Source organism: Thermobia domestica, chromosome 7 (genome assembly GCF_964235325.1).
Source record: "Thermobia domestica chromosome 7, izTheDome1.hap1.1, whole genome shotgun sequence".
Lineage (NCBI taxonomy): Eukaryota > Metazoa > Arthropoda > Insecta > Zygentoma > Lepismatidae > Thermobia > Thermobia domestica.
The window spans coordinates 221,780,634-221,797,794 of record NC_137460.1 but is presented as its reverse complement, the minus strand read 5'-3'; the positions used below and the strand labels follow the sequence as shown (position 1 = coordinate 221,797,794).

The window sequence follows — 17,161 nt, the reverse complement described above, 5'->3', positions numbered from 1 at the left end:
AATTGCCGCCCTGTGTCCCCTGGGCATCCCTCAGCATCATTTTAATCTTTATTTCCAGAATAATTATATTTACAATGTTTCATACAGGATCATATATGGTAGCAATAGATATGATAAAACATATATAAAGGAATGCATAGAAATAGTAATTAAAATATAATACAATGACATCAATGAAATATATTATAACCGAATACCTCATTATTATTATTATTATTATGTTTTTTTGTGTATATATGTTTTTCCTTTCTTCATTTTTCACTTTTCCTTTATTTTTTTCCTCTCTCTTCACTTTATTAGTTATTTTATTCACGTATATTTTCAACCTCTATATCATATTAAGAGGTTCATTTCAGCAACTAAAAATATGATGGAATCAGATAAAAAAATAATTAAAATTAAATACATAGTAAGTAAAATAATTAAAATTAAATACAATAGTTATAAATAAATAAGAAAACAATTAAAAAATGTAAAAGTATAAAATAAATAAAATATACATAATGTAATGACAAATAAGATACATAGCAATTAAATAAATGAAGTATTTGTTGTTACTCAATCACATTAAACCATAACTTACATAGGTGGCAAATGGCATATATATATATATATATATATATATATATATATATATATATATATATATATATATATATATATATATATAAATTCAATAGAGAGAGAATAATAAAAAAAGGAAAGTAGTAAGTTACAGACTTCTTAAAACTCTAAAACTATTTTGATATAAAAATACACCAAAATCTAAAACTTTCATAGGAACTATAGGTAAAATGATAAATATAGATTCATTAATCTTATAGAATTATTTGTTTCTTTCTTTTTAATACCATTTATGTACCTCTTTTTTATATTCCTTTTTTTCCTTTGAACCTAATTAACCCTGATAATCCAGGTGAGCATTTAGAATTTCCAAACTGGATTTCAATGTTAAATTTATTATTCGTTTTTGGATAAACTTAGGTATATTAAATCTTTTACTAAAACTCATAAAAGATTTGGTAGCAGCTCCTCTAGATCCGATTACAACAGGTATTATTTCAAACTTTTTACCATCTGTAAAAAAATTTTTTAAAACTTCATATTTTTCAGTTTTTTTATTTATAGCATTCATTTCCATTTCTCCTTCTTCAAAACGTATAGTAACATCTACTATTGTTCTGGTTTCACCCTTTTCAAAGATTAAATCAGGTTTGTAAGTCATATCATTATATTTAATTTTTGGTTCATGTGCTACTTTGAACTTATTTATTACCATGTGATTTTTAATTATATCTATAATTCGGTTATATCTAGTTATTCTTCTGGGGCCCTGCATTATACACCGTCCGATTACGTGTCCTAAAGTCTCAAGAGGTTCGTGACATGCTCTACATTCTTTAATAATGTTAGGGTTAGCTCTAGCCAGAGCTACACGTACCCCATATGTATTTGTACGCAATTTAACCACATCTATAAATCTGTTATCAGGCAAAGTTTCCTGGTAAAAAAAAAATATTCGTAATTGGATTGTTTTTGTAGTATATAATGCCCTTACCTTGACTTTCTCTCGCAGCCCATTTAGCGAACCAATCATCTTTCAGTTGTTTCTTTTTTTCAATTAAGACAGCTAAATTAATGGTCTAGGGATTCCCAATCTATCCAATAGCTTGTCTTCCACTGAATTTAGATTACTTTGTAATATGACAATTTTAAAAAATTTATCGTTTTCCAATTTTCTGAGAGTGAACAAGTTTTAACTGAGCTAAAATTATAATATTATGAATATTGGGAAACCCTAGACCTCCATCTCTTTTTTAGAATAAAAAAAGCTATCGGCTGTAGACTGCTGTAGGTGTAACCATTTCTTTAAAAAATTTCTAATAAGTGCGTCAATTTGTAAAAGAAAAGTAGGAAAAGTAAAACTAGCTATCCAGATATAAAAAAAATTTCGGTAAAATATATGTCTGCAATAGTAAAATTTTTTGCCGAGGCTTCAAAGGCAGGTGAGAAATTCTATTTAATAGGTTTTCTAAGCAATCCAAATGAAATTTATTTTCAATACCTGATTTAATAGTATATTTACAGCCTAAATATCTAAACTCTTCATCTACTTCAACTCTTTTAATTGTTTGATTTTCCAAAGTAAGGGTGAAAGGGGGGCATAACCAGGCACGTCCCTTAGGTTCAATACCAAAACAGATACATTTACTGATAGAAATTTCCATGCCAGTTTTTTTGAGCAGAACATTAAAGTTTTCTAGTAATGTTTGAAGATTCTTATGTTCATTCGTTACTAAGACCATATCATCAGCATATGCTAATACAGGAGCTTTACTACAACATAATTCGTAACCCAAATCCATTGAATATAATGATCTAATGATTGTATCCATTACTATATTGAATAGTAAGGGACTCAATGGATCTCCCTGTCTAACAACTCTTTGCACTTTTAGAACCACATCAGTACCATTAAATTGTGTTACATTGTCCCTATAATATTCTTCAATTAAATGAATATAATTTAACGGAAGGCCTCTATTTTTTAAAGCACTAATTATAGCTACATGTGGTAGAGTGTCGAATGCTTTATGGATGTCAATCAGTACCCCATAACAACTTTTGTGTTTTTTTCCTAACTTAAGTAGGGTATCCAGTGAAAAACAGTTGACCAACGTATTATTTTCTTTTATAAACCCTTTCTGACTTTGATGGATTCTAATTACTTTACTTAATCTTTGTTCAATAATTCCTGAGAATACCCTGCATATTATTGATGACACAGTAATTGGACGCCAATTTGACACATCATTTAAATTTTTCCCGGGTTTTGGTATGAGAGTGGTGCGATTATTTTTCCAACATTTTGGAACTTTTCCGGTACTAAATATTAAGTTATACAATTTACAAACGATATACAACATATGTCTATTATTAATATCACTTTTTAACACCTTATCAGGGCCAACGCCAGAACTGTTACTAATCTTTTTAACTCTACTCGACACTTCTTGTATAGTTATTGGACTTTTCAATATGCTTAGTTTTTCCTCATCCATTCTTTCTTCGTAGAAATTAATGTTACTATCACCTTTTACTCCCCATAGTTTACTATAACATTTATATATATCTTCTGACTTTAATTCACCCGTATCATTCCCATCTAGATTTAATCTATCCTCAAAAATAAATTTTGCAAGCTTCTCAGGGTTATTATTGAACAGTTCCTGTACGTTCCTATACATATTTTTGTTAGTTATAGTCTTGGCCCTGTTAATTGTACCTCTGTCATTAGTTGGTTCATTCCACATCTGCTTCTTACCCAAACAATCTAGTAAATTTTGATAACAAATATCTATTTTCTTATTGTCTACCATATTATTATCAATAAGGTTTTGTAAAGCATTGTCCAAAAACCGAAATTTATCCTGTAAATAAACACAAGTCAGGGAATGACAGATCCGCAGTTGATGAATGATATTAGAGAATACTAATAGTGTAAAGTTATTGTTTATAGATTCTTTATCCGAGATTATATCAGTGACTAAATTTTCGAAGTTTAACATTGTTATATCTACATCGGGTGATGGTTCCATATTACCATGAACTACACTTTTGACATCATCATTACCTTAAGTACACAAGAATTTACAGCATTATCACTAGGTACAGTAAAGTTTACTTCACTAGTGCTTATGTTATTTACCTCATGAATAGGTCTAATAATTTCATTGTTTATCGGGAAAGTAATCTCAGTACTAATACCAATATCAATTTATTTAGTAGGTTTACCAACTTTTGTATTTTGCAAATCATTCACATTATCTCGTTTTTTGTTTTCCTAAAATACAATATTTATTTTCAAGATCATTTATTTTTTTTAGGAGGGTTTTCTCTTCCTCTTTACATTTGTTTACAATTTTCTTAACCTTTTCGGCCCAGCTATCGCGAATCTTATTATATTCGTTTTCAGTTTCGAATAGTCGTGCTTTCAATTTCTGGCCCTGGATCTTTAGTACTGAGATTTCCCTATCCCGCATTTCAAGGTCTTTTAGAATCTTTTCATCTAATGATTGTAACTCCAGCACCCAATCTTTTTCTTTAGATAGAGACTTACTTTTATTGTCTAACTTTTCTTTAATTTGATTTATTTCTATTTCTTTAAGACTAACTAAATTTTGTAATTCTTCAATTTTACTGTCCATTTCAACTTCTAAATTTAACCTACACTCATCCTTGCACTTTAAAATACATGCTTCTGTGTTAGAAAGAATCTTAGCAATAAGTTCATTGAATAATTCATAAGTTAATTTGTTTTCATAGTCTATTTCATAATCAATGACACCTCTAAGCTCCTGAATGATCAATTGTCTTACTTCTGTATAGTCACTAAGAAAACTTACGTTATCATTCACCTCACTCGTGTTATCTTCCTGATTCCACATTGAATTGAGTCATTGAGAACTTGATTGATTGGAGATCAACCTTTCTTGCGTTACATCCTGTAGAATTTCTTCCTGACTGCCGTCCTGCGATGTGAAAACTTCTTCTTCCCACTTATAGACAATAGTTTGTTCATTGTGGTGGTTGTCTTCTTCTTCGAAGGCGGTAATTTCTTCTTCATCTTGGGAAGTGATGGAGATACTTCTACTTTGTAAAACTGATCTCGGAAGCCTTCCCTGCTGCACCAGTCGATATTTCTTATTTCCCACATCCTCCAGCGATTTATCAGGAAAGTGAGCTGAGTTCGTTGATGTTGGATTGTCCTTCATTTTCGAGCGCGACTTCAATGAATTTTTCGATTTCTTGGTCTTTCCATTTTTTTGAATCTTGCTTCTTCTTCTCTATTTTTAATTTTTGCCATTGTCTGGGATGTTTTTTTAGACTGGTGAGTGCCCAGTGCACCTTGATTTTTAAATGAAAAATCACACCACTGGCACTTGAACGTTCCCTTAGTTTTGGGGCCATTACATTTGGGGATATGACAGTCAGCAGCATGAGATTTTTTAAACACACTTTCACAGATCTTACATTTAAATATAAATTTGCCTATATGGGCAGTCTCTAGATGAGTTTATTTAAAAATATTTGTTCCACATGTTTGTTACACTCGAATTTATCGAGAGGGAAAAGATAAATGTCCACTTCTTCTTCGTTGTTGTCAACAATACAATTAGTACCACTCATAATTAAAGTAAGGAATATGATTTTCAGTAACAAAAACAAACATTTTTATTAATTTAGTTTATATAAAAGTCATTATTTAGGTAATTTCCAGTGTTTAACATGTTATGTCCTGATGAAATTTTCCCGCCAATATTATATTTCACGTGATCTAATTATTTTAACTTTGACTTAAGATGTATATTTTTGTTTTAATTAATGATAATTCTCTCAGTTGTTTTAAATGGAGTATAATATTGTCACTATAATTATCTTTTATGTCACTTTTCTTTTCGATTGTCTTTATTATTAAATTAGAGAATTCAAGAGAGAGCACTACGTTGATCACTTAGTGAATATTCATGACCACTATTACCAATAAAGAAACAAAGTCTATCGGTTAATTATTTAACAAAGAGTAGAGTTAATTTAGAATTATGTCTTATTCAATAATGATATATAGCTCATTAAATACTGTTAACAACATGCAATTCTTTCACTATTCGAGTGGCTTTCCCGTCAAATTCACTAATAATAGCTTAAACACGTGCACTGGTTTACACAATTAAGTTGTTAAACTAATAGAATAGTATTAGTTTAATTATTAAATATTAGATAATATTCACTAGTTAACACAGCACATATTATCTTATTTTCACTGTATCGCCATAGGTAGAAGCTGTAAGCTTCCTTGAAATTATCCCAAACAAAGCAATCACCACCTCACAGATATCACTTAATTTTCATTAATTCTTCATATTCCAGTCCATAGCCAGGTCGTTTAATTATTATTTAACACAATTACCACAGTCCAAATCAAAAAAAAACTCGAAAGCCGAAAAAAATAGCGAAAAAAAGTTGTCTTATTGTAAAGCCGTTAGAACTATCAGAGCGATCCAAGGAATCGACCGTCTCCGACGAGACACATTTCTTTAAAAGAGCACGTCGACTAGCCAGGATAGCCTCACGGATCTCCGCAGACCACCATGGAACACGTCGGCAGGGCAATTGGCCACCACATTCTGGAATGGAACCATGAGCAGCATCAAGAACAGTCTGCTTAAAGTTCTCTGCGACAGCAGCTACAAAGAGATCATCACGACAATGAAACTCACTGAGCTCGCTAACTTTATACCAGTCAGCACGCTTTGAATTAAAGCGGCGGACAGGTAAACTAGGTGCTACAAGGAGACCATCAAGGAACAAAGGAAAATGATCACTGCCACAAAGATCAGAATGCACTCTCCACGTCAGTGAAGGCAAAAGGCCAGCAATACACATGGAGAGGTCGAGACAGGAATAGGTACCATGAGCATTGGAATAATGAGTAGGGCTCCTATCGTTGAGGATGAGCAAGCCACTCTCCTCAAGAAATTCCGTTACCTGACTACCGCGATCGTCAGTACGGACAGAGCCCCACAAGCGGTGGTATGCATTAAGGTCTCCGACCAGCAAAACTGGTGGCTCGAGCTGATGGAAAAGCTGAAGGAGATCGGCGGCTGAAAAGGCTTCCCAGTAAGGAATATATAACGAACAGATACTAAGCGGACGAGAGAACTAGAAAAAGAAGAAGTGAAACAAAAGAAAAGATACCTGGCAAACAAAAAGATAGACCCCACCACCCAGGAAGAAACAAAGCAAAACAAAAGGTGCGGATTTTTTTTTTTTTGGATTTTGTATTTTAAACTTTTTTGTGTTTTCATGTTTTGAATTTTTTTGTATTTTTTTTATGGTTTCAAAGACTCAACACTCCGGACGACACAAACACTGGACGGACACAGCAGTAGGCCGGGTGGTTGCACGTCCTCCTCAAGTGGATGAAGACGTCCACTAAACCTTTCTCTTCCCGACTCCCACTAACCACCCGCGAGTCCAGTAGCGGTATTCGTGGCTGAGAGGGCGTGCAATCATATGAAGATGAGGGGTGATACATGAATGAATGATGAAGCCGCCCTCTCAGCTCGACCTCGTCCCCGACGATGATGGTGCGCTATACGGAGGGGGCGACACCAAGCAGAATGTTCACCCTTGCAGTTGACACAGAAGGGCTTCGTCGCTGTACAGGGATCCGCACCATGATTACCCTGGCCACAATTCGCACAAAGAGCAGCACTCGCATACATGAGGTGCTGGTGTGCCCAAAATGTTGACATTTATAACAGCGTAAGGGACTAGGTATATAAGGCCGAACTTTGAGACGATAGAAACCAGCCTTAACGTAATCAGGAAGCGTTGGCAAACTGAAAGTAAGAATCAGTGACTGGGTAGCTACGAGTTCACCTGACTTCTTACTTTTGATGCGAGCTACGCCTACAACGTGTTGGTCCGCTAACTCCGACTTTATCTCCTCCTCGGTGGCATTAAGGAGATCCCAACACGAGATCACACCTCGAGAAACGTTCAGTAGACGATGGGGTTCTACGGACACGTTCATCGCGCCAATAGCAGTTAACTTCATCAGCTTCGCAGTTTGCCGCTCGTCGGTGGTTTCCACCAGTAAGGTGCCATTCCTCAATTCCTTAATATCTTTAACCTGTCCGGCGTTATAAGTTATAACTTTATTAATAACAAAAGGTACTACCATGAGCAAAATAAATGACGCGTCTCTTTATTTTGAAGTTTTTTGAAAATATCTCCGTTTTCTTTATATGTTCGAAATTTCGGAAGGTTTCCCCAGCAGGACAGGTTAATAACAAACCCGTTTTTAATATTTGTGTTAGATATTAGCTTAAAATAAAGAAATTAGAAGAAAAAAACATTAAATCGACAGAAATCTCGAGAATTACCAACTCTGCTAAAGTGGGAAATTTTCAAGAACACGAGGGAATTCTGCATTTCAACACGAAGCAGCGACATCTATGTCATTGAGAGAAATGTGGATTAAATCTACAAACTAAACTTTTAACGAATATTTCTAGTATGTCTTATTATATGCATTATCTGCAAACTCCAAATATATGAATATATGCTAAGTATTAACATAAAGATAGAGCAAATAGTGGAAATTATCTATGGAAAAGGACGAATTGGTAGGACGATCGTAATGAAATATCGTCTTTACCGGAACAGGCTCAGTTCACGTAAAAAAACAAATAGCTCAGTTAGTTAAAGCAACGAGTCTGTATGCTGAAGGTAGCGGGTTCGAACCCGTGGAAGTGCCGTTATCATTTTTATCACTACACTACGGTTATTTTTTTTTATTTTTTTATTTGGGAAAGAATCAAATTGTAACGTATGTGTAAAACTCATGACGATACCAAAAAAAGAAAAAATGCTGTTGTCGCACTTGCATTAGCGTCCCTAATTTTGTTTGCAAACAGTTTCGTAATTATTTCCCCTGTGCTCACTGCTCACCATATGCTCGCTGGCGCATAACGAATGTTTCCCAGTAAATGTTAATTCTAATTTGGAGAATTTTATAAAGTTTCACAATATTTCTCACTAGATAGTCTTCTATCTACGTGTTTGGATATTTTGATAACAGATTTCCCTATTAAATGTTTAATTTTCCCTAGATGTTTAATTACGGAAAAGTTTTACAATGTATTTGTATTGAATTGAAATTGTTTTGAATTTACTACATAAGGTAAGTAGACCGAAGGAGGAGAACTCAAGTAATTGGTATTCTACGTAAAAGCAACCTATTGTAGAATGATGATGCTTCTTACCTTCAGCACATAATCTTAACGTTAGAGAGTCAGAGAGAGAAAAATCCTGGTCTTTCCTCCTCTATGACCACCCATCTTAAACCTCTACATATCATTGTTCGTCTCACAAAATTTCGGTGCTCCAAAAACATTCTAATAATAATAATAATAATAATAATAATAATAATAATAATAATAATAATAATCCTGAATATGCCATCCTTACATAATGTAAGATATCTTAGTTTCCTAGTTTAAATCTTAAATATCTTAGTTTAAAATGCTTTCTTTAGTACTTATTTGAGCAACCATGTAGGAGGGGGTACGACTTTTTATTTTGCCCCTCTCATTTCAGTAGCCTTCCAACAGAAAGTAATTTTTGATAAGCAGGACAGATAAAATGAATAAGAAATATATTTACAGCATTCTCTCCCCTTTCATGATTGGAATATCACGTAATATTTTTTGTTCTACGAAAGATGGCCCTGTGCGGTTAGGGGTAGGTAACTAAAAAAAAATACCTAATATATAGCGCCCCTTGATTGTAATATTACCGCTTCTTTATTTGTACGAGGGAGCCCCTACACAATCAAGGGTGACAAAAAGAATAGGAAGAGTGTCTGTTGATTCCAGTGGTGGATCCAGCACGAACTCCTGGGGGAGGGGAGGGGAAGTGAAACATTCTTTTGATGATGTGAAGCTGTCACAAATTACCACTTAACTAAACTAAACAATAGTGGGGGGAACTGGAACCCAGTCAGTTTAAATTTATGTAAAAGTTTAATTTTTGGATTCATATTAAAGTTTTGGTTTCAAATGAGAATTTCAGTCCAAGTGGTCAATGATCAAATCTCGTGGGGCTCTTCAGTGTAGGCTAATACGGCCCCCTTATGAGAAAAGGCAAAATTATTAACATGTTTATAACTTTCGAATTTTTCGCCTATTTTAAAGAAATATTTTGCTTCGTATTAAAGTGTTGGTTCCAAATGACAAACTCAGTCCGAGTGGACAATGATCAAATCTCCAGGGGGGTCTTCAGTATAGGGGGCTACGGCTCCCTTATGGGAAAAGGCAAAAATATGAAAATGCTTATAACTTCCGAATTTTCCGTCTATTTTAAAAAAATTATTGGCTTCATATTAAAGTCTTGGCTTCAAATGACAATTTCAGTTCGTGTGGACAATGATCAAATCTCGGAGGGCTCTTCGGTGTAGGGGTTTCGGCTTCTTTATGGGACAAGATTCACGTAGTTGATATTGCAAAATTGTTTTGTATATATAAGTGGAAACTTGCACCATTTGGTTAATTTTACCTCTTATGTTTTGCAGATTCATATTCCAAGCAATAGTTACTTCGCAGAGCTAAAAGAAGGCACTTACTAGTTTCATTAAAATGAAATGTCTTTTATGAGAGGAGCAGACGAACGAACAGGCACCCAAACGTTGGTTGAGTCGTACGGTTGAAACTCGTTAAGCTCGCTTCAATTATTATTATTATTATTATTATTATTATTATTATTAATTATAATAATAATAATAAAGCATTGCAGGGACCTTTGGTGCAGGGGGTCCGAGGCTCGATTCCACTTCGTGCCAAGTGAAATTTGAGGTGGACAAATACCGTGTGCATGGGTATGTGTTTTCTTGAGATTTTCCATTTTCCTCCCACTTTCTTCATTTCACCATTTCATTCATCATCATTCTCCCTTAGCGTAGGTGCATAATCGTCCAACGTTAAACTAGATATTGCATTTTCAATAATAATAATAATAAAAATTAATTCAACTGAAAGGACTGTAATTTATGTGGACAGCAATTATCATAAATATGCAACCATTATAAAAACAATGCTTTGAGTAGAAAGATAATCCTTTCCAAGTGTTAACGAATGCGCACGAGATAAGACATGTCTCGAGAAAGAGACAAGACGCGCTTTGTGACATCCAAGATAATACGAGGCAAATGTTTTGGACACGAGATAGCTTGTAAAATGTATCGTCTTGTCTGGAATGTCTCGAAAACAAAAGTCTAAGTTTTAAAATTATTTTTCAAGATCTATTCTCTCAGAAGTAGTTCTCTGCCTTAAAATTAATAACGACATTTGTGATTTAAAAAAGATAAACAATGCCTAAAGTTAATAGTTAACTTTTCGAAAAGAAGCTTCATTAAGGGTGAACCTGAAAGATGTCCACAAACTTCGGGAGGTGATTCGTGACACCAAAAGGAGACAAATGGTCCTCTTGCAGTTTTCCAATTCAGCTTCGTTGTCGAGATACAGGGTTGCCAACTGCTCGTGTTTGAGAAACTCACTGGGAATAAATTCAAGTCCAAGAATAAACTACTACTCATATATTTTTCAGGTCAATTGACTTATACCATGTTGTAAGGTCAAATATTTATTTATGAAGTGTGTACAAAATTCGCCAGGGACTTTTCTGAGAAAATCGTCGAGAAAAAGTCACCTCCAAGAATAAACTAAACCTCGTAAATTTTTCTAAGAGAAATATCTGATACTGCAATATAGGGTTGTTAATTAAATATTGATTAATGAAAAATAAACAAAATTGTTAAAACCATTTTTGAGAAAATAGCGTTTTTCGATTTTCGGCTGTTTGTAAACCACACTTATTTTAGGTGGTAGGAAAAAATGGAAAAGCTCCTGTAAGAATACTAAGTAAACCCTAAGTTTAAAATTTGGTGTAGATAAGTTGAACGGTATGGCCTCTAGGCGAGTGCATATAAAAGTGTGCCGAACGGACGGACCGGAAGGACGGGTGTCGAAAAGTCACATTTTCGGTATGTAGACGCCATGAAACATGTAAATCCGTTGAAATCTGAATTTGATATTATTTTCACAATCACTATATTTTCTTCTCTCTTTTGTCGCTCGAAAAAGAAAAGCCTGAGTTTACCACAAAAAGCTAGGGAGTTTCTCAAAAAATATTCAATTACAGGGCCACCGCACTAAACTTTTTCAATTCAATTTCTTAACTGTGTTAGGCCGCAGCTGTTACTGAAGTGTGTATTTGGATAATGCGAATAAAATTATCGTATTATTCAAATACATCGAATGTCAGATTATCGAATAAAAAACTTCGATTGAAGAAAATCCATACTACAAAACTAACTCACACTTTGAGCACATTTTCATTAGACATATAATAGACCAATTAATGCAATCATTGTTTATGAAATATGAAAAAAATCAAATGAGTCACTTTGGGAAAGTCGTTCAAAAAGAACACGTCAGGAGTAACCTACCTCTTGTGAATTGTTTCGAACAATGAGTTAAGATATACTTTTGGTTATTAATGAAATATTTATTTGCGAAATTTGAACAAAATCGCCTGTCGTTCGAGAAAATTGTCGGGAAAAAAACCTTGACCCCAAAAATAAACTATCCGTTGTAATTGTTTTTCATAGAAATGACTTATACTAAAATATAGGGTTATTAATAAAATACTTATTTATGAATTATCAATAAAATTGTCCGAGTAATTTTTGAGAAAATCGTGAGGGAAAAATAACTCCCCGAAGAAACTATCTCTTGAGGATTCTTCCAGGGTAAGCGAGTTATTCCATATTACTAGGTTTTTAATGAAATATTTATTTCTGAGTACGAACAAAATTGCTTGACTCATTTTTGAGAAAACCGTGGAGGAAAAACACCCCCAAGAGTAAACTACCCCTCGCATATTTTTTCAGGACAAACGAGTTTTGCCATATTGTTCGGTTATTAACGAAATATTTATTTTTGAAATATCAATAAACTCTTTTGAGTCGTTTTTGAGAAAATCGCCCAGACAACACTCCACCAAGAATAAGCTACCCCTCGCATTTTTTTTTAGGACAAACGAGTTATGCCATATTGATAAGTTATTAATGAAATCTTTATTTATGAAATATGAACGAAAACATTTGAGTCCATTTTGAGAAAAACACTGAGAAAAAACTCACCCCCTTAGTATAAACTACCCCTTGTAGATTTTTCTCAGATAAATGCCTTATACCACAAAATAGGGTTGCTAATTAAATATTGATTTGTAAAAAAAGAAAGAAAACAAGATCGTTAGAGCCAGTTATGAGAAAATATCTTTTTTTTATTTTCATCGTACAGGAAACTACCCTTGTTTTGGGAGTAGGAGGGAAATTTAAAAAAAAAACTATAGGAAATACTATGAAAATCTTAAACTAAAATTTGGTGCAGATAAGTTGAACATACCGTAAATTTTTCAACTAATTTACGGTATGTTCAAGTATGGCTTCTAGGCGAGTGCACAGAAAAGTGTAGCGAACGGACGGACGAACTAATGGACATGTATCGAAAAATAACTTTTTCGGTGTTAGGGGCTATAATACGTGTAAATTCGTTGAAATCTCAAATTTGATTTTTTTTTCGAACACCATACTTTCTTCTCTCATTTGTCACTTCAAAGTAAAAGGAACTCAGAACTACAGATAAAAGACACCTACTTTTACACATAGACATTTATTGATTTAAAACTGTTTTAGTTTGTGTCATTTCACTTCCAATTGAAAGGTTTTACAATGATTAACGGCATACCAATGACGAGACGGAAGTGTTCAGGAAGTAAATGCATTCAGAAGTCTAGACTGCATTACAGCCTGTTTTTATTTCTGCAATTGTTAACAGCTGTAATTTCGTCCAAACGCTACATGAAATAATTTTTGGTTGACGTCATTGTATTACTATTTTAGTATTGTTCTCTTCAGACTTGGTTGAAGTTTTGTCTTAACGGTTATACATTTTTTCTTTCTTATTTCATCGTTACACATAAGAACAAAATGTTATGGTGAGTGGATAGATTCGAACCTACGAACATTGAGTTTATATTCTTCCAACACTTTACCAATGGACCAAGCTTTGTCTTCACGTTAACGCCCGGTTACAGGGTTTACTACGATTTAAATAAAATGGCTGGCTGTTAGAATTCCCTGCTCACATATTTCGATAAATAACTTTCATTGCTTCGTACATACGTAGAGCAATATTTAGATACACATTTTAGGAGAGTGAATTTTGGTGTATATAATAATTTCATGCCAGGTAAAAGCTAGATAAGTTTTGATAAAATGTTTCATATGTAGTTCTCAATAATAAGCTTGCTGTTCGGAGTGAAGTTCCAAGGTTCAGCATTGCCTAGCAGTTTTTGCTATTAATATCCCTTCTAACAATATTGGCAGTGGACAAAAGTTAGCCCGTGTTGAAGCTTTTTGCTCCTAATTTAGTTATTTTACTTATTTAAGGAATATATTGAAAATTGTCAGCAGGCACGTATGCAGTAATTTATTTCGGGAGAAGTCCGACTTCAATATTAGGATAAATTATAATAAAATTTAAAAGATAATCCTTAAATTTAGGCTAAATTTACAGAGAAGTTGCGATTTCAGAGGGGAGTCCGGACCACCTGGACCCACCCCTAAATGCGTCCTTGTTTGTCAGTAACGTTTCCTCATTTTGAAACCCTCAAAAACTTCGGATATATGAAGGAAAACGAGTTATTTTCGATAAAATATCACTTCAGAAGACGCGACAGTTTTATTGCACATGGTGGTATCCCAAGTTCACAAGGGCAAGAATTCATTAATTTTGATTCTCTGTCATTGTGCTCTATCGAAAGGTTAGGTTTGTAACATATTACTCCTACGAACAAGCATGACTGGCAGATAGGAATACTGAACACAACTCCTGAGAAATGCATGCTGAACTTACGTTTATAGCTACGCGTTGGTGATTTGCCCTCAAGGTCAATCGAGTGGTAATTCAGTTCCGTCTCTGTTCTTAAGCCATGTTCGTATTGCTTGGAACAGTTTTGATAATGAAAAGCATGCCTCTTAATATAACAGACTTCTTTCGCGTAAGAAATCGAAACTCAGTTGGTCAGAGCAACTAGTCTGTAAGAATTAGGTTGTTAGTTAGTTAGGAGCCCAGTACGAGTAAGGGTTTTTATTACTATTGTTTTTATCTTTTTTGTGAGGAAAAATCAAATTGTGACATCGCGATATCAAACGTATTTGAGTGGGGCCGCGGTGGCTCAGTGGTAGAGCGTTCACCTCTGGTGCTTGGGGTCCCGGGTTCGATCCCAGCCCCCGCCAAGTGAACTTTGTGGTGGACAAACACCGTGTGCGTGGGTTTTCTCGGGGTTCTCCCGTTTCCTCCCACTTTCTTCATTCCACCATTTCATTCATTACTCATCATCACCGTCTCCTTTAGCCTAACCGGCATAACCGTGGGACGTAACACTTAAAGATTTCATTTCATTTTCATTTTCAAATGTATTTGATTAGGTAGCTTTGTCTTAGCTAAACTTTAAACATCAGTAACCGTCGAAATTATTTCACCAACTGATCACTTACTGAACATTTCAAACACGTCAAACCAGTGGCATAACATGAAGGTTAACCTCTCCTCCGCAATCCTTAGTTATGCGTCCGTACTTTCAAGGGCGGACTAAGGGCCGGGAGACTGCCCGGGGCGCCAGAAAAAGAGGGGCACCAAAACGAGCCTCAAAAAGTAAATTTTATAATGTGCTTTCTACTGACGTTTTTGGTTTATATTCTTGTAAAGTAGTGGCAATTATATGATCTTTTTCCATTTCACTATGGTAGAAGAGAGTTTCATAGTACTAAGGGGGCTGTATCGAAAAATTGAGAGATGGCATGTAGAATAAAGAGTGCCGGGAATTAAATATTTGTTTGTTTGCTTGAGTTTAGCGTTCCACGGTTATGCCTTAATGGGCAAGGGAGATGTGGATACTAATTATAGTGGAATCCGAACCACTTTTATCGTTCAACAGTAATCCACCGGGAATTGGACCCGGTACCACAGAAGGCAGGCGTGCTAGCCACTAGACCAGGGGGGGTGGAGTTGGTATTGTTTATAGCGGGCCATATTCTTTGTAAACTTTTCCTAGGTAATGGATTTCTTTTTGAAAATGGGTTTAAAACAGGGGCGTCATTTAGGGAGGGCAGGGAGGGGCATTTGCCCCCCTTGAGTTTGAGATGTATATAGATTTTATCATTAGAATAGTAGTAAATCAGTGAAAAATGCGAAATTTTACTTATATCAAGAGGTCTTTCCCCCCCCCCAAAGCAAAATCTGAAATGACGCTCCTGGTTTAAACTATTAAAAACACTATGATAAAATGTAAAATATAGGCTACTACTAGGGGAAGGGCGCCAAAAATTCACTTTGCCCGTGTGAAAATTTGGCCTGCTCCGCCCCTGCGTACTTTCTGTATATTTTTTGGCCTTGCAGCTTGTGCGGTCCCCACGCCACATTGTTGCGGGGGCGCTATTTACGCCTACCCTTCGAACGTAATTCAATAACTGTTTAAGAAATTCTACCATCAGCGTGAAAACGGGAATATATTTTTCTAATAGTCTCATAGAACTTTCACTCAGAATGCCAGATGCAATTTTTCAGAGTGGGCTCTGGCTAAGAAGAAGGAAGATCTGTTTCCTAAGTAAGTTCCTTTCAGAAAGTTTGCTATTTCTTTAACAGTGATGTAAATAAATATACTTATCGTTATTAGCTCGACACCAAACCATCCTGGACAAATCCCTCTAGAACAATGATCGGCAAAAGTTATTCTGCATAATTTTATAAGCGACTCAAGGGTGAAACACTTGTTAACGAAAGCAATGTTGTGTATATACTGCCTTGTTTCTGACAAAATATAAAGTCTTTTGTAATCTTTAGACACTTTTCCTATTCTTTTTGTCACCCTTGGTTGTGTAAGGAAGCCTCGAACAAATAAAGAAGAGGTAATATTACAGATAAGGGGCGCTATAAATATATTAGGTATTTCTTTTATTACCTAACCATAACGGCCTAAGGTCGTCTTCAGTAGAATAAAAAATGCTACGTGATATTACATTCACGAAGGAGGAAAGGATGCTCTAAATATATTTCTTATTCATTTTGTCTGCCCTGCTTCTCAGAAATTATATACCTTCTGTTGGAGGGTGCTGAAAAGAGAGGAGGGGAAATAAAACGTCGTGCCCCCTCATACATTTTAAATTTTGTGACGTGGTTGCTCAAATTATTACTAAAGAAAGCACTCTAAACTAAGATGTGTAAAGTTACAACATTATGTAAGGGTGGCATATTCATTAATAATAATAATAATAATAATAATAATAATAATAATAATAATAAATATGAATGTCTTTGAAGAGCCGAAATTATGTGAGACGAACAATGATATGTAGAGGTTTAAGATGGGTGGTCATAGAGGAGGAAAAACCAGGATTTTTCTCTCTCTGACTCTCTAACGTTAAGATTATGTGCTGAAGGTAAGAAGCATCATCATTCTACAATAGGTT

At 34.6% G+C, this 17,161-nt stretch overlaps 1 protein-coding gene across 1 annotated transcript in view; it reads right to left on the bottom strand.

Annotated features, from left to right (window-relative positions):
• Positions 1–5,982: 5,982 nt before the first annotated feature.
• Positions 5,983–17,161, bottom strand: part of LOC145689568 (uncharacterized) — a 14,180-nt gene continuing 3,001 nt past the window's right edge. Inside the window, exon 2 of the mRNA XM_081763747.1 lies at positions 5,983–6,723. Coding sequence (XP_081619873.1) covers positions 5,983–6,723 — 741 coding nt within the window. The remainder of the gene's footprint in view (positions 6,724–17,161) is intronic.